Source organism: Sinohyriopsis cumingii, chromosome 13, assembly GCF_028554795.1.
Source record: "Sinohyriopsis cumingii isolate HCF-2022 chromosome 13, ASM2855479v2, whole genome shotgun sequence".
Lineage (NCBI taxonomy): Eukaryota > Metazoa > Mollusca > Bivalvia > Unionida > Unionidae > Sinohyriopsis > Sinohyriopsis cumingii.
Window position 1 is genome coordinate 40,502,329 of NC_142973.1, and position 19,843 is coordinate 40,522,171.

The following is a 19,843-nucleotide window of genomic DNA, read 5'->3' on the forward strand; positions in this document are numbered from 1 at the left end:
TCACCATGTAACAACAAAATTTAACTTGGCCATCAACTGCATCATATTGGCATCCATGTGCTTTCAGTGTAATAATGATACTTTGCTTTTCTGAAATTTGTGACTTCTGCAAAGATGGGAATTGCAAATCCAACAGATGCACAGATGGCCATACAGTTGCTATGGTTTTAATTGAATAAACTGCCAAGAAATTAGGATTCTGCAACATACCCATAGGTTTCCAATATACAGCACAGCATATTTTAATCCATAAAAGAATTGCAAATGTAAATTTCACATTTGAAAAAAAATACTTCTAGAAAAGTTGTCAACTACACTAAGGCATCTTTGCAATTTAAATAAATATTTACATAAAAATATTTGTTACATTAAGACACAATTTGTTTTCTGTAATACCCCTAAGTGTCCCTATTTTTAAGCAGTTTCTTAACATCTGGTATCAGTTGTGTGTAAAGAAGACACAATAAGAGACTGCACCACAAAAATCAATCATTTTGTTAGGCAGATTTGGCCAATAAAAAGATAACCGAGTTTTTACAGTGCATAAAATTCAGTCTAAAATTACCAGTTTAATGGTATTAGGGGGTTGCAGGTCACTATTTTGTTTAAAAGGAAATTAATTTTAACTAAACACTAGTGGGGAGGGGTATGAAAAAGTGCACAAAGTCGGATTGTGTAACATCATGAATTTAATAGATGCACAATAATTTTGAGAACATATCTTGATTGTTTAGGTAAAATTACTGTACATTTGTATACTTCCCCTTGTACCTCGTATATTTACCTAGAACTCTAAATAAAAATTGAGTCTCCGAGAAACTCTAAAAAAATTTTATTTTTGCACTGATATTTCAACAAGTCAGGCAATTAACAAACAATAGAATTCTAAACTCAGTGATGGATTTTATCAGATTTCCTTGTAATATCCCTGGAGCAATTACATTTTGATCAACAATGTACAATACTAGAAAAGTTGATATAAAATAGTGCAGATTTACATTAGTTAAAAATAAGCGAGGGTTTGAACAAGTAATGCTCTAACACTGTTACCACTGAAATAACCTGCAACTTGAGGGCTGAGTACATCTGACAGACTCAAACCCACAGTGCTGATTTTTTCCAAGTCTGTGTTATTGCAACAAAATTCTGATGTGGAACCCATGTCATATGAAAAACTGCTTATTGTTTTCAAATTTTTAAACTGGGAACAGTAAATTTACCAACTGATATTTAAGAACCCTTTAAGTTTTATTGGGAAATGTTTAACAACATTCACAGTACTCCTTGAAATCTGTTGTGACCAGCTTTAACTGTCATTAAAAATGTTGGAGTATCCTTTAACTTGTACATATTTTACATTTTCTCTGAATTAACAAGATTCAAAGAACCCCTTCAAATCTGTGAAGACAAGCTTTAACTGGTATACAGTCAGCCTTCCAGCCTAAACTTATACCAAGCCTGGAAAAACAATTTGTGACATCATCTTTCCTTCTTGCAAAACTACAATTTGCTGCTAATGGTGCCAAAATGGCACTTTATGAACTAATATATCCAACTTTTTGCACTGATCTGGCTATATACTCTATACTATCTAGTATTAAGATTTTGGGCTTGTCTTGGTTTTCATCTTTTCAAGATAACAAAATAACTGGCATTCACTGAAAGCCTGTAATCTAGGTATCAGTTGTCAACAGACTGTTCATGAAATTTTTTTGGCTTTAATACACAGAACTAAAGACCTATCAACAAAATGTGAAAGAAATAAATTTAAAAAATACTAGTATATCAAAACATGAATTTGGGTGGAACTAGATTGTACAAAATGTTTACATTTAATTCTTTTCTCAATTAACACAAATTTAAAAATGTTTAATGGTGTTACAAAGAAATATTAACTTTTTATCATCCAGGGAAGCATCAAATAACATAGGACATATATATGATATGAAAATTATGTGACAAATTCAAAGTCTTCTATGTGTACTAGTTACAAATTTAAAGTCTGTCAAAACCATAAAAGTTTCATTAAAAGAAAGAAAGATTAAAAAATGGGAGTGAGTTTGACACTCCCTTAAAAAAGAAAAAAAAAGACATTTCCAACTTTTCCGATATGTATCAGTACATTGCTTACTGTTTATGATCTTTTAAAAGCCCATAATCTACATCTATACTTTCTATACCGAACCTTTATACCATTTTCTGACAAACCCTACCAAATGTAAAGAATAAGAAACAACACTATACAAATTCTTTTCTCAAAACCAGTTCAACATCAAAAACCAAATCATGACAACAATATCACCACCAACTAAATAATGTCTTTAAAGTTGTCTAATTACAATAGAGGAAAATGTCTTTTTTTAATAGTAACTACTATAAAAATGTACATCTTTTAACTGAAAAGTCTGATTACCCCGACTGCAGGTGATACAGAAACCAAAGCTATATTAGCAATGTGACTCGTGTTAGTCCACTGGACTAAAGTTGCTAACTGTATCACTAAATCTTAATGACTGTTGGTCATGCTTATTTAAATTGTTCATACAGTCCAAATTTTTCTTAAGCTGTACTAGTGACCATAATGTAAAGGAATAAATGACATATCCAAAATCTTTTAGATGAAATGCCAATTTGCAAAAGATGTATATAAAACAGTAAAATTAACTTGGTGCTGCTACAATAAAATCACATGATTGTAATGTGACAAATATTTATGATGAAAGTTTTACATTTTTCATTCCCAACACTTTAACATTTGCTGAAAAAGGTTAACATTTTTTTATCGACTTTTAAAAAAATTATTAAAAACCAAGAATTTCCTCATTGTTGGCAATTAAGGACTGTCATTACTTGCACATCAGTATTTCCTATATCAAATTCATCTGAAATGTACCCGTTTATGGACATTTAAAAAAAAAATGCCATCTTAGTAGGCGAGACATCTGAACAATGGCATAGAGCAATACAAATGATACAATCTCTTCACAACTAATGAACAAGAGTACTGTCTTTAGAATGAGAAAAATAAAATATTTAACAGTAGTATTAACAACACAAGCAGGCCCATTATAATGGCACTGAGCTTGCCAAAATACCAGAACTACATCAAAACATTAATTAACATTACAGGTAATGAAGAATTTTTTCATCCATTTCAGTCCAAAACCTTGACAACAAAAGAAGCAACTGAACTAATCAATTAAACAATTTTTCCACTTTTGAGAAATAATACATAACAATCATTAATACGTCATATTCAACAAGATATACACTTGAAGGATTTTACTACCAACGTAACTGTAAATATACCAAACAAACAAAAGAGCAACTGCCACAGTGTGGTCTCCCTTAATATAAAAATGCCAAAAAAGAGTACAAGGTTTTAAGCTGCAATGTCTGGTTTTGAAAGTGTGATGTGGTTCTGTGCTAGGTTAAAAGTTTGGCAAATCATAGGAGAGAAAACAAAATGTAATTATCTGTGAAATATATTTAAAAGGTTTATGTGGGTGTTAACTGGGAATAATTTTAATGATCTAGATGTATGTGTCAATCATTCAGATAAAATTAAAGCAGTTAAGAAATGCATTATCTTGACATCTCCGTCCATGCAATAATTCATTACATGGCATTCAATTCATCCCTTAACTGAAAAATGTTATTAAATCACAACAGAAGAGGGCTATGAAGACAAGCTGACCCAAATTATACAGTATAGCATCAAACATTTGAGATTGAGAACTTTATTTTAATGAGGCAAGTATTTACATAATAAAAAGGCTGCAAACGTAACCCTCAGGTTTAAAAAATATACCTTGATGGTTTGTATATAAAGCATACTTAATGGTGAACAATATAACAGCAAGGTACCCATGTGCATCCCCTTTAACATCACCAGTGGTATTAACGAAAGCAGTATAATTTGGCAGTTTTCATCCTGCCATATTAATCTGTCTTTTGAGGATAACAGGTTTTTCTAAACATGAATATAAATAACATCACAAAAAACTAGATCAAACAGTTTCACTTCTGTTCATAAATATATCTTCATTTCTGCCTGTGAACCACCAATAATTAGCTACTATCTCAGTTCTATGATCTAAACAAGATCAACAACCCAAGAAAATCCTGGTTTTATTTTTATTCATCCTTTATTCCACTGTGACAGAACCTTCTTTATTTTCAGCAAAATAAGGAGTATTTATGATCTTTAAGAAACTATTTTCTGACTTCTGTTTTCCATGGGTATCTTTGCTGGTCACTCAGATGTTCATGTGGATTACAACATGACTAGAAATAACTTCCCAAATATACTGGTATTCATGGGCATATAGTAATTGACAGTGCCTGTTATCAAATAACAGAAGCAATAGTATGACACAAAATGGAAAATACAGATGATTGGAACTGGGTACTTGCAACTGCCGTCACAACATATGTGACCGCATCATGTAACTGTCACCTGCTGTAAGTTATTACCAGTAAACAAGTATCCAAAATACTACCACTCAGGCACAGAGAGATCCTATATCATGTCAGTTAACAAAATCTCTGCAACTGCATTTAAATTACAAAAACAGATTAATATCACTAAAGATTGTGGGATTTGGGTACCTTGATGTTAAACCCTGATCTGCCATCTTATAATATGCTGGCAATTTAGGCTCTGTGCTGTTTGTCCTACTTCTGGTTTTGAGCAGTACTGTTGTTTTTGGTAGCACAAGATACATAGGATACAATTTGTTATGACCACTAAAAGGTTAACAAAAATATTGTCTTTTGAGATGAAGCAGAGTATAAGAAATGCTCTTCATGAAAAATTAAGGCACACAACTACAGGGGAATAAATGACTTTTCAACTTACTGAATAATTTGCATCCTGCCAGTATCTGACACTTTTCTGCCATTATAAATAAGTAAATAACTGTACCTGATTCTTATTACCTCCTACATATCATGAGTTTATGTCTGGGTGGGGGGGATATGGGGACTGTGCAGTTATTAAAGGCACATGCAGCAAGTTATTTCAGGCCCATGCAGTAAATTATTTAAATCTTATACAGCAAGCTGTTTAAAGCCCATACAGCAAGTTATTAAAGGCCCAAGCAGAAAGTTATTAAAGGCCCATACACAAATTTAGTGCCCATATAGCACATGATTTAAGTCGTATACAGCAAGTTATTCAAGGCCCAAACAGTAGTTTATTTCAAGCCCATACAGAAGGTTTAATATTCAAGGCCCATACACAAGTTTTTTTCAGGATAATTAAGTTAACATATTACTGTTCAGACTTTTATTGTCTATTTCAGCATCATGCAGAAGAAGAAAAAATATCATGAATATGAACCGAAGGCTAAAATAGAGTAAATAGCAGTACCATTTATTTCAAGGGTGGATATTACTTATATTAATATTTTGAGTGGAAGTCATTAGCTTTCAATAAAGGGATCTACTTTTTCTTTAAAATAAAGCACAACTGAAGTAAAACATTATTTTTTATATACATTGCAGCCTCATGCACTAATCCAAGCCTGGAAGCCATGTGACTAGAAAAATATGTACATCATTAAATCTGTGTGTCCCGCCAGAACGGCCAAGACTTCAAGTGTCAAGTAAGACACTGTATATCACAGCTTTTGATGCAGCACTTATGTTTTATAGACAAGTGTCTAAAATCCTGAGACAGTTGTCTCATCTCACTGTTAAACCAGACCCTCTTCCAAATTCTCACCTTACAGGAAAAGTGGCTTAACCATCATGAATTTTGTATGGAGTAAAATATCTCCTTCAAATAATAATGTAATTATTATGTTACCAGCTAACTGTATTTAACACCATACCACTATGAACAGTTCAGAAGAAAATATCTGGCACTGTATAATGCGCAGACCAAGTCTGATTTTTTGCTGCATTATGCAACCATAGTCAAGTAAATATCTGGCACTGTATAATGCACAGAACAAGTTTGATTTTTTTGCTGCATTATGCAACCATAGAGTCAAGTAAATGATTTTCACAGTTGGGCATGCATTATATACAGGAAAATGCATTAATAAAGGAATTCTGGGCCTGCCACATATTTAATTTTCAACCATCTGTGATGACACAAATTTTCTCTCAAACTGACATTTTCTTGATCTTGTAAGATTTTACTGTACATCAGTTTCTTGGTAAGAAAGAAAACTGCAGTTACCTATTGGGGTGAAATGATTCATTGATGGATCAATAATTTTGCCATCATGATATATGCATCAAAACTAAGTGTGGAGAATCGACTGAAAATGATATGTACCTTGTACAAGTTACTTTTACTCTTCAATGGCCAAAATAATTATTAACAGCTTACCTCTTTATTCTTTACTGATATAGATATATGAATCATATCATAGGTTGTGTAACACAAAACATATCAATGCAAGGCATAAGCATGTTGTTTCACCTCTAGCTATATATAAATTTATAGTCACAAATAATATATACAAATCTAATATTTTATAAACTAATTGATATGTCACTTCCTCTTAGTTTAAGAGGTGCACATTTTCAGGTACATAAAACAAAGATGGTGACAAAAATGATAGTTTGAGGAAAACTTGGGAGATCTAAGGTAGGAAAGTGGCATCAAACATAATATCAAAACCTTTGCTTCATCTCAAAAGATCAATCGTGTAAATGAACCAACAATTATGCAATATTATCAATCTTGTACATAAACCAATGCTTCTCAGTAATACGGTAAGCTACCTCAAGTATAATTTAGCAGAAAATGTTGTTATTAGTGACATCTGATGTTTTAATTGTTGCAGACTAAAAATTTATGAACTTAAAATGTAACCATGTTACAGGCCTTAAACATGCATGGAAAGTCAGGAAATCTTACAAGTATCCATATTCTTTTCATCAATGTGGGTCTTACTTTGTGTAATTCTGACCTACTTTCATCAGGGCAAGCTTAAAACCTTGTCCTGCCTTCCTTGCCAGTTGCTACAGAAACCAATTACATACACATATGCCAAAAACAATCACTATTACTAGAATCCTCATTTCCAAAGAATTGAAAATCAATGGGCAAAGGAAACGTGCTTTCTGATGACATGATCAACATAAAGATTGTGTTGATCTTGTGAAATTGACTGGCAAAGGTGTTAGAAATATATCTCGTAATATCTTTGATATTTTATTAAATGACTCCTGGACTATTACTGTTAAACATTGATTATTACTTTTCCTCATTAAGCTAATGATTTTATATAAAAAAAAGGCAATATAATCACAGACATTATTTCACAGATATCCCATTTCTTTCATTTTTCACACAGCCATGAAACACATGGTGAATTTTTATGAGTCTTGATGGCAAGTTTGAAGCTCTCCTTTCTTTTTCCATCCAGAGAAGCTGAGCTAGTGGGTGTTACTCAACAATAGCCTTCACATTTGTCAAGTTTCCTTGAATTGATGCAATAAGCATGTTTATTTTACAGCCTTCAAAACATACATTTACTACCTATCAGTTTCCTGGCCCCCCACTATACCAGCGAGCTACAGTGAACAAGAAAACCCAGTCTTCAATGATCAATCACAATAACATCAATATGAACATCACGAAGCACATTCCCGTTGCTAACAGGTCAATATGTTCCCACCCCATGCCATACACCCGCCTTCTCCTAGAGTCGTTTTCTTCTTTACTCGCCTTCCTTCTTTGTACTGCTGTTTTTATCAACATACTCTGAGAGTATATCACGGAATCGGGCCCATGAACGTTCTGGAATGGTAATGGCTGTTCGGTAGTTTGACCTCACCTGCAATATAGAAAATACATTCTTCAGGACCTTCTGATCTGGATAAAGTTATAATATGTGAACAAAATGTTTTCACATTGGTCAATACACTTGCAAGCCAGACTGCCAAAATAGTAAAAACAAAGTCCACAGTAAGTATTTTTCAGTACCAATTCAATAACATACTCATTAGTTAATTTACACCTAAAAGAAGTTTGTAAAATGTTACTACAATGAAAAATCTTCATAATTCATGAACACATTATTTCTAACGTAAGTGATTTTCATCTTCATGACCATAACTTTAAAACGATTCTGTCCATCATCCATTCTCAGTGAAAGAATACCATTCATGCATACTCTTTAATGGTGTCACAAAATAGCACCAACCTGCATCGACCTGTCAAGTCACATTCCTAGTAAAGTTTTCAAATTGACAAAATACCACTTCTCATTTAGTCAATGAGGAATCTAATTTCCACAGGTAATAATACACATTACTTTGCATTCAATCAGCTGATCCTGTTTTAACGAACACTTGACACCCCATATTGTACAAGATACCAATAAATTTTTCAATTATACTGACCAGATCATAATACATTAGGAGTACATACACCATCTTGCAAATCCAGCCCAACCAAACTAAAAAAGACTTTATCCACATCCTTTGCCTTGCTCTGGTAACAAACAGGTCAAAAGAAAGTAAAAAGTACTGGTCTCCCCTTGGATAGAGGGATTGGCAACAAATCCTGTCAATCATCAGTTATCAATGGAATTGATGTGCATGCTCTTTAAAGGATGAAATTACATGGAGGGCTTTGATAGGTGTGCCCATACTACGATTAGGTTAAGTAAAGCAGAACCTGTTTTGAGAGAAGCACTCCTGCTAAAGAATGATGGTCTCTCAAGATGGGTGGTATTTCATAATAATACTAAATAACCAATCAATCTGTGCCCTGACAACTCAACTGTCTCTTTCAAGACAGTTTTTACTGTATTGTCAAATATGCTAATCCAAAAATTAGTTTCTTCTTCAAATACATTACCTGATCATAACAGGTTATGAAAATAGGTAAGAAGTGGAGAAAGTTATCTTCTGACCATGGAGTGGTCTCTCACTTGTATCTCCTAATATATATGAATCAAATTGTGTGATATATGGGCTAATATTGGCACATGATCGATGTATGGAAAAGGCTTAGGAACAAATTTTCACTCCCACCATGAAGCAGAAAAACCAGCATGGTAATGAATCTGCTGAGAAACATGGGAAGGTATCCTGCTGTGCTGCTGATACATGTTCCACCAGGAGAATGTTTGTCTCTGGCCTGTAATGCCACAGCCTGAATGATATCAGCAGTTATCTGAATTGCTATGGGGGTGGGGACTACACTAACCTTATTACCTGATATGCATAAGAAATTCATTAGTCTTGGGTTAGTTCCTTGAAGGCTAAGAGGGCATCTTAATGGATCCAGGATGACAGAGCCTGAGCAGAAATAATGTCCATTCCTTCTTTCTGTGGTAAGACTAGCAACATGTCTATCTTGTGATGGCCAAGCATGCTTCAGGTACGATTTCAATGCACTGACTAGATGATACAGAGGCCATATGGTCCAAAGAAATAGTTTCAACTAAATGAAATTTATTTCTCACAAGTGAGAGCCTGTTCTTACCAGTGTCATAAGAGAACCAATTATCAGCATTATGACAAAACAAGATATTGAAAATTTTCAATGTGTTTTCATTTTAGAGTCTTTAAAGTGGTAGCCTTCTTGCCTGAACTATTCTTTCCACCACTTGATCACAGCAATGTTTATTTCAGAGGGTTTGTTTGATATGAAACTGGCATGCAGGTTCAGCATTTCTGAATTGGAATAAAAAAAATAATTTAAAACCCTGCATGCATGGTCATTTCAGCAGGCAAGACGAAGACATCCGATGAATCTCTGCTACTCTTGATGATTTTTCAACTTAAAGGGAGGAATCAGGATTAATCTGTACTATGATTCAGTTGTTTTTCTTTAGCAAACCTTGGTGAATATGAGGGTTGAGGGAAAGGAATATGATGCTTTGAGACCTTCCAGTTCAGAGAAATGGCATCTACTGCCTGGGACTTTGGATCTGAGACTAAAGAGATGACATTTGGAGGCTTAACATTCCACTTGTCACAAAGAAGTCCACATAAGATTGCTTTCAATGGGTTCAGATTTAACAAAGGACCATGGTGTGTACAGACTCACTGCAAGAATTGACTGATTCTCTCAGAATAGCAAGTCCACCACTAAAGCCTGCCTGTGATATGGTGGACTTCAATATGGATTTGCTGGTGATGACATCAAATGACTAAGTCTGAAAACAGAAGGCAGCATATTGGTGACTTGCTCCTTCCCTTGCCTTCTAAGGTAAATGACAGCTGTCAGAATGAGAATGTCCTCTCCAGATAGCATCTCTTGCCATTTCATATGGCCTTCATCTCCACAAGGCTGATGTGCATGGAGTGCTCTTGAAAGGGACAAACCCTCTTGTCAGGAGGGCAGATTTTGGGCCAAAAGTGTCCTCCCATTTGCTGAGGTGTTACCTCAAGCAGTTCAATACCTTGCTAATCAGTTCTAAGGGAAATGTTTCAATCAAAATTAAGAGATGGATCGTTTACAAGGGCCTTTCATGAACAGCCCAAAATTAGAAGATTAATGGCTGCACAGAAAAGATCCATGTTACAATGACATTCACCGGCTGAAATTTTATTCTCCAAGTAGGTTTAAGGCATTACCAAGCTATTTTCTGCAGGAAGACCATCTGTTTCTGATGAACAATAACACAGTACAATACATCTTAAAAGAGCCCACATGCCTTGAGAGATGAGATTCTCAATGGAATGATTTACTCATTAAACAATGTTATGACCTGCCATGAAAGACCTCTTGTTCTGAGAATCATTTTTGGCAGAAGAGATGTCTTCCAAGACCAGTTCTGCTGAACAAGATTTTCAAGCTGGCAGTCAAATCAGATGCCTGAGAGAATGTCTAACTGGCACCATTTTTATTTATGGCCAACTAGACATCACAAGAAGCATATTAGTGAATGTTAACATAATCATCTTCCAGGAAACAAGATTTTCAAGATGGATATATGCTGGCCATATTGGATGTCTGGGTGTCAACATTTTCATTTTAAAAAAATCAAGACCACACAGAAATTGCATTATTGAAAATGCAATGTCAACATCATCATCCATTACAAAAGTGTGGTGATAACAAGATTTTCAGATGGCCTTATCAAAACTATTAGATGCCTATGGGGCACCATTTTCTTTCAGATCTGCTACTATGGCACAACATTCCTTTCCGAAGACTCTAGTCCCCAGTCCAAGCTAATTACTCAATTCTCTGATTAGTATTGGAAGGCCAGAACGTAAAAGAACATGATCACAGACAGACTCCTTAACTGCAGCTAAATTCAGAATATCATTCTCTTAACTTGGACCTAAAGTACAGAAGAACAGAGCAGTGTGGGAAGAGGGAATCTTTGCATCATTAACAGGCATGTATTACACATTTGAAAATAGAAAAAAAGAAAACTAACAGCAGTAATACATTACATGCTACTACTGTATTGCTGAATGTACCATTTAGTAGGGGAGCTGATGGCCTCAACAAATCTGATATAGAAAACAACAGTACTTACCCTTATGATGGGAGTGTAAGCTGATCGATGGCTGGGTCAATAAAGGGCCCAATGAAAATGTTCATTCAAACGATCTGCCAAAACATCAAAGGTAAAAAGAGATGGCAGCATGAGAACACCCAAATATGGATCTTGTAACATCATTCAAAGACAAGAGCTTCAAAACAGCAATAGCCCCAACTTCATGGGTCTTAATTTTCATGTCTCTCTCAGTGAGGGATAAATAAGCTCTCCTGACAGCGAGGACGATCATTTCAGGAAGTGGACCTACCGATAGTAGCTGAATCTTACACCAAATCATAACTACCATAGACACTTTTCCACCGACTAGGCATGAAGCTTGCTCCTTCTTGACGATGCTAAGGGTAAGGTTCTTGAAGGGATCTACACTCCAAGGTTCATAAGTTTTTTTTGAAAATGCCTGAAGAACATGCGCCAAATATTCTGTCTCGGCAATTAGTGAGCAATATACAGGTCTCCAAGACTCAAAATACTGGAGATCAAAATTATGAAGAGTCCAACCCAATGGAAGAACCATTAGAGAGCTTGAACATTATAAGGAATGTCCAATAACCCTTAATAGTGGGCACAGAACATTCTCTTTCCCTGAAAACAGAAAAAAAATCTGCAACTGCATTAAAAGGGAGAGAGCTTTCATCAATGATTTTCTACTGCAAAAACCACAACATTTTCCACTTTGCATCATGAACCCTGGAAGTAGACTGCCTCATAGCCCGTATAATGCAATTGACAAACCAACTTGAAAACCAGTCCAAGCTGACTGATTGATAGTGTGAAGGTGTAGAATCTGAGGCCTATTGTGGAAAGACCCCTTATGCAGTGAGAGCTGATCCATCCTTTGTGGTAACCTCCTGAGCCAGTCTACCAACAGGCTGAGTAGGTCCTTGAACCACGACCACTGGGGCCACAGAGGATATACCAGGATGAGTTAAGCAGTGGAGATCTTAACTTGACAGAGCACCAGTGAAATTATTTTTAAAGGTAGGAAGTGTAGAGATGATCCCCATTTAAATTGAAAGCATCCACCCAGGTCTTCTGATCTGATACTGGCGAAACATAAAGAGAGTTTTTTTTGTTCAGTCTCATACTTAACAAGTGCACCAAGGGTCTCCCATACAGATGAAAAAGTGACTCTTTAACTGACTGGTGCAGAGACAAGTCCATGAGGACCACATGACCACCACCCCACCCGTGACTGATTATCTGCAAGGATGATCCTCTTGTCCAGAATACGAATGATTCATAGAGTCATTTCCTCTAAGGTTATACATCAGAGGAGGTTCCAGACTACCAAAGAGAAAAATCATATGTACCTCCTTGATGCTCGAGGTATGCTACTAATGTGATGTCTGAAGCAACCATAATGCAATCAAACTTAACAAGGCTGACACACCCCTGCAAGGCTATGAACACTGCACACATTCTGAAATTGTTTATATAATGAGTTCAGTGAGAGCTACAGTCTCTCCACCTTCACTGGGGTTACCATCTCCTTCTCACAAGTCAGAATGGTGTTGCAGAAGGAAGTTTTGACATTCTGTATGTTTATCGCCCCTTCCCTTGTGTCCAAAGCTTTCTAGCACTGAGGACAACACGATTTTCTACAGTCCTGAGAGGCTTTCTGGGCAGTCTCTCATCCAAACCTTCTATTTGCTCTGTTCTCAGTGATGGTTCAGGAACTTTCACACAAGTTTTCTGGGGACAAGAATTCTCCAAGTAGCAGAAGGGATGGTTTGTCCCCTCTTCTGTGGTTTAGGTGCTAGTTTCTGCCTCCATCTATCAAGTCCAATTGTAAGCCTGGCCTTTAAGCTTCCCCAACCCACCTCACTTGAACTCTGGGTCAACACAAGTGGGATATCAGTTAAAACCTTGGAGACCTTGCAGCTTAAGGCCCATACTCTCACAATGATTGCTGCAGACCTAATCTGTTTTCATTAGCCTCCTTCAGTCTTATAGGAATTGTGCTATCCATGTCAAATACAGTCAAAGTAGAGCTTCTATGTCACTTCTGTTTCCTGCTGGACCACAGCAAAACCCTATCAAGGTTTGCACCTGTTGAGGTTGAAATCTCTTTTTGGAGGCCTTGACTCCTGTTGTATCGCAATATTTGAGAGACTAGCAGCACTGAGCCCTTTAAATGGGGCATGAAGCTTGCTCACCCTGGCCATCCTAGGGGAAATTATCCTAAGTTCTTCAAATATATGCAGCCTCAACAGTCTCACAAGCAGCCTTTGTTGAAGCTTTCTCTTGCTGTCACCTGCTGGACAGGCAAGTCAGAGCAGCCAAGTGAAAAAGTCTTCAGACTCCTCCTCCTTCCCCGAGAAGGGAGGGGGTCAGCCCTAGGGAGTTGCATTCCATTTTCTGCTTCCCTCCACACAGGAAATACCTCAGATTTTGTCTCAACCAGGAGGTACCATATTTACCATATATATTGGGACACCATCAATTAATTTTTGAAATTTTTTTTTTTGCACTGTATCTTCTGGGACATGTTATTTAAGCCATAAATTGTGGGACACGTTTTAAATCATTTGAATATTACATGTTAGATAATGCAAACAAACTTAAATTTTATTTAAAAAACATTAAAGTGTGTACTGGAGATAAAACATTTTAATCCAATGCAGCATCTTCTTATCTATCCAAACCTTTTCCTGCACACATACAATCCATATTTTCGGTGCATGAATGTTTTTTAGCTGCCTCATGTTGTGATAAATTTTCATTGGAGACAACACATCTTCTGAAGCAGAACTGATTTTTTAAAATCTGTTTGTAATGCAAATTTCCTCATTTTTAACCCGTTTCTTGTTGACAGTCCATTCCATGCAAATGATCATATTGTCTGCAAAATCATCTTCTCTTCTGGCCTTCACAAATTCATCGAATGATTTTATTTTTATTTTCTCTTCCAAACTTTAAGGAAAACATTATATCAATGATGTCCATGCATTAAGCACTAGACTGTATCGCTTTGGAAACATAACATCCAAACCTTGGAGTACAACCAAACAAGATTCATTTCTCTATATTCACCTCAATGAACAATGTGTCATGTGTTATCTGACATAGGTAATACACACTGCAGTATGGGCATATATGCAACATATATGGAGTTTGTGAAAATTTTTTGTTCTTTTTAATAAATTGCTCATGATGAACAAAAAGGAATACATGATAACATAAGGTTAGTTAATTTCATTTTATTATCAAATGAGCGTTTTATGTTACTGAAACATGCAGTGGCGTGGTGGGGTGTGCAAATTTAACACATATTTATTTTGTTTCTTAAATCATGGGACACTTGACCTAGGTGAAAAGAAGTTTCACCATAAGTTCTGGGAAAGGAAAAAAATTATTTTATTGTTTTCTAATAAATATGGTAAATACAGGCTTCCAAATTTGTTCTCCTCCATTCATTTTTTATCTCCTCCTCCACGAATTTTTACCAGGGTGATGGTGAAGCTGGATGTCCAATTGACACCAGTTTCATTCTGAACCAAGCAGACATCACACATCTTTTAGCAGAAATTCGCATGTTGATACCACCATCTTTCATAAGAGTAGCAAAAACAAGATTTTCAAGATGGCTGCTTTGGCAGTTATACTGTGTGTCACATCAGAAACTTTTCATCTAGGATCAACTTCACATCCAAAAAGACTTTTTGGGAATAACACCATGTTAATATGATCTTCAGGTATTTCACTAGTTTAGATTAAAAAACAGGAGGAGTATACTTTCCTGAGGTGAGAAAACTCCAAAGGATCACTAAAACTGGTGATAAGACAAATTTACAAGGTCATTTATAAAAGTATGCTGACCAAGTAGTAATGGAAACTGACGAGTGGTACATGATGCCACTTACTAACCTGCCTAGCTGGACTGGAACAGATATGGTTGATGTCTGTGTTAGCTTGGGAGGGCCAGAGTTGTGAAACAGCAGAGATGTACTCCTAACAAATTATGAATGGGTAAGGTATTAAAAGAAGAAAGGTGTTGCTATATTCTCAAATGGCAGTTCAATTAACTTCTGCAATTTCACTTCCCTGTCAAAGAAATTGAAACCAGGACGCTGATTCATTTAAACACTATTCTATATTGCAGCTTTAGTGCCAATAGGGGCATTACATTATCTCTCCTGCCATCATTGTCTTCATATGCTGTGTTTTTTGTCTGTAAACAAAAGTAAACTGACATCATATGATTGCCAATGGTTTATATTCAATACAATAATTATTGGTTAGTATCAGGCAAAATAATTGAGATTCAGTTTAAAGTATTAATAATGTGACTTCATCTGTTTTCATGCAGTAAAATTTCAGATGCCATTAGTATAGTTTTTAAATAACACAAATTTGTTTGGGGATATGCAATGCCAGAAATATGCACAAAATTCATTAAATATGGCTACAAATAGAATTCGTAATCCTGCATCTCTTCTAAGATACAACATTTAAATCAAAGAAAACTTTGCTCTTGTGGTAATTTACATATGGTCACTATGGTGATTCATTACATAAGAAAGATGGCACATCAACATAATCCTGGTTATATAGTGCCAAGAAAGTTACTAAAAATGAGAAAGGTTTGCTAAAATCAATAAAACTTTTGAACAAAGAGTGTATTGCTATAAAATAAACTACAATGCATTTCAAAGGACATGTGATAGGTCCACAGAACAATGTCAGTATATGAAAGGGCTTAACCCAATCACCCCCATGGGCCAAATTTAAGACCAAATCAAAGAACACAGTTCTTAAGCAGGACTGGTACAATACTGACAAGTATGTGATGCCACTATATTTTAAATATGCATGGAATTGGGTTAAACTCTGTTAACATAAACTCACTTTAACAAATCTTCTACCTCATGACCCATGGAGCCCATCCAGGTAGCAACAGTGATTTATGGGAAATAATGGATTGAAACTAAAGTGAATCAGGTCAGGGAAAGAGGTAATCTTCCAAGGCTGACATAAATTTGATACATTTTTATTTAAACACAAGATGGAATCAAAATGTTAACTATTTTAATGCGTCTTATAAACTGAACCTAGTGATTTTACCCTGGGGTAGGAATGGTAAGGAAAGGAGGGTAGATGTGATATTGCATTCTTAAAATGATGTGAACTGCCCCACTCTGGTACAGAACCCAGGGACATGAGTGATAATGCCTAGGACAGTCAACATATACCCAAGTGCCACGTTTGGTTGTTGTTCTTGTGGGCTTAACACCATTTTTCAGCACTTGATACGCTACACATGCGGACAGTGTAAATGATGGAGGAAAAACCTGGAAGAGCCATGGACCCATGGGAAGCTCCTGGCAAGCTTTTCACAGAGCCCAAGACTTTAACTCATGCGGACAGAGGTGAGATGGCAGTGATCGGTAAAGGTGAGCACTTTAGACCACTCTGCCTCTAGTTTGGTTAAATCTATGATTAAAATTTCTCTTGTTTGGATTAATTTAAGTGGTATTATACAAGCATTTCATCATTTAACATTAATTTGATAACAATCCATTCAAACTTTCTTTTATCATTCTCACATACTAGTACAGCTAAAACTGAGCCTAAAATCAATGTCAAATTGTTGTGATCAACTTTGTTCACTGAAATACAACAAAAATACAAAACTTTAGAAAGCATTCACTTCTAAATACAAGCAATTATATACAAGCAATGGCCAATGACTTAAACCTAAGGTCATGAATATTTAGTTTTCCAAACTCTTTATGAACACCATTTTCATTATGAACCAGCTATGTATTGCTACAGTAATGTTTTCGTGATAACCCCATAACAAACTAAACCAAATGTTCAGGAGAAGTAGCTATATAAAGATTTTCAGGACGGCTGTCAAAGCAGCCATTTTGAAAGTTAGATCAGTGTTCATTTTAATATACGAATAACATATACTGCAATAAAGCTTATCTATTTTTGTCTTATTCAAAATGCTGGTATAGATGTCTTTTGAGGAGAAGTACTCTTGTGAGATATTTTCAAACTGGATATTTCACTTTGGCGTCATCTTCATTTAAGACCAACTACAAAGAGTGGCAAGTATTTCGGAGTCAATACAACCATCCCATCAAGAAAAGCAATAATAACAAGATTTACAAAATGGCCAACAATGCTCAGAACCACTTTTATGTAAGACCACCCAGACATTGCAAAAAACTTGTTGTGAAAACCCCATGTCAATATGACCATCCACTCAGGTGGACTAGCAATAATATTTTCAAGATCGCCAACATAATGACAATATATAATGCACAAGTGGCACAATTTCCATTTAGGACCAACTAGACTTTCCAAGAAGTCTTTGCAAGAAAACCTAATATCAACAGAACAATCCATTCAGGAGGCATGGTGACATGATTTTCAAGATGGGTGCCATGCTGGATATACGGGAGGTCACATCTGCAGCATTTTCATTCAGGACCAACGAAACATTCCTAGACATTACAATGTCTTTCAGTGAAAACCCCATGTTAATATGTCCATCCTCTCAGGAGAATTTGCAATAACATTTCAACATGGCTATTTAGTGGCCATAGCAGATGTAAGATGAGCACCATATGAATTTAGAACCAACTAGACATCTTGAGAAGTCTATGGGCAGGGCAAAGTTCCATTCAATATGACTAACTACATAGGAGGAGTATCAATAATGAAATCAGGAGTTCAGATCAGCATCACTTTCGTTAGGATCAATTAAGACATCAAAAGTCTGGTGGAAACTCCATGCTGATATGATCTGCTATTAAAAAAAAATTTTAATATGGTTGCCTTGGCAGTCATCCTTGAAGTCTGATCAACACCATTTTCAGTGAGGACCAAATAGATGTCAATTAATAAGTAAAGTTTCTTGGCAATACTCCATGTAGTTGAGGAGGTGTAACAATAACTTGTGTTAATGGATAAACATAAAATAGCCAGAAGGATGATGAACGACAGACAATAGACCATCTCATAAGCTCTTTCAGTTCATCACCAGTAAAACAAATTTTTTGTTATGACCAAAATGTGTCCCCAATATAATTCTTCACCCAATGGTTTTACCCAATGGAAGAACCTAGGGGCAAAAGTGTATTGAGGGAAGAGGAGCATGTGAAAATATTATATTCCAAATATAAAGTGCATAGTTATATTCAAGTTCCAAGGAACCCAGTGTCTCCCTTTCATCGATATGCTTGTCAGTACATCCACCATTTCTAACTTTCAGTAATATAAATACAAAACTTTAAGATTATTAACAGCACTGTTACTACTGGAAAAGTGACTTCTATACCTCACCATGTTTACATATGTCATAAAAGTGATGACAAAAACACATTAAACATAAAGCGACCCATGGATTCAACCAAGATTCTGAGAGAAGGCAGTCTGTGATGATGTTTATTCAATATATAAAGTGAATAGGGCCAGGAATTACACTAAGCCACAACAGCTTAAAAAACATTAACTAAATGTGTCCCCATGATATTTTTTAAATCCTTTACCCTGACCCATGGGCAGAAAGAATCCAGGCACAGAAGTGGTACTGAGAGTAGAGGGTATGTGATGATATGATAAGCTATATATGAAGTAAATTGGATAAGGAGTTACTGAGTGTGCTGGATGAAAAAAACTTTTGCAGATGGGACTTGTCATGGAAGTAAATGAGACACATAATGGAAGTAGGTGAAACTTGTCATGGGAGTAGATGAAACTTGTCATGAGTAGATGACTTATTACAAGTGCTGGAAAAACTTCTGCAGATGAGACTTGTCATGAAAGTAAATGATACATCATGGAAGTACGTGAAACTTGTCATGGGAGTAAATTAAACTTGTCATGAGTAGAAAACATATTAATAAGGCAAAAGCACAATTTTAAAGAGAAAACAAAAATACATCACCTCAGAAACTCTCATATATATTCCTCTTCTGTTGGAGCCAATGTCAAAATAAAAAACTTTGTTCTCTACCCGCATGTACTTGCTCTCAGGCAATTCACTTTGGCCCTCTAAAACAAAAGAACAGCATTATAGAGAGATTTTAATTCTTAATATAAAATAATACAATTATAAATGTGAATTTTTATATACATCCTACAATGTTTATCAGATAAGCTCACACTTGGTGAAATGCCAACCCACATCTTTACAAAAATTTTAGGCCAAATCCTTATCTAAGACAACCTGTTTAAATGAGAAGTGCCCCTCCCTTTCATCACACCCATAAGGCAGGCTTATCAAAGGAGAATAATGTATCAATCTGTATCACCCTAGCTCAATGAAGTACAGACTTGCACAATTCATATATACTATGAACCTGTTGAGTACTGTAAATGTTATGGATCTAACTTGC

The 19,843-nt window shown here is 35.6% G+C and overlaps 1 protein-coding gene across 2 annotated transcripts in view; it reads right to left on the minus strand.

The window, feature by feature from the left end:
• Positions 1-671: 671 nt before the first annotated feature.
• The window catches only part of LOC149785266 (transcriptional regulator protein Pur-beta-like), a 58,356-nt gene continuing 39,184 nt past the window's right edge, over positions 672-19,843 (minus strand). The window contains exons 6-8 of one of the 2 annotated variants that reach the window (XM_089979134.1): positions 19,393-19,499; positions 15,619-15,663; positions 672-7,799 (exon numbers count right to left, since the gene is read on the minus strand). In XM_089979134.1, coding sequence (XP_089835260.1) covers positions 7,683-7,799; positions 15,619-15,663; positions 19,393-19,499 — 269 coding nt within the window. In that variant the 3' untranslated portion in view covers positions 672-7,682. The remainder of the gene's footprint in view (positions 7,800-15,618; positions 15,664-19,392; positions 19,500-19,843) is intronic. The other variant, XM_089979135.1, reaches the window with a different exon arrangement.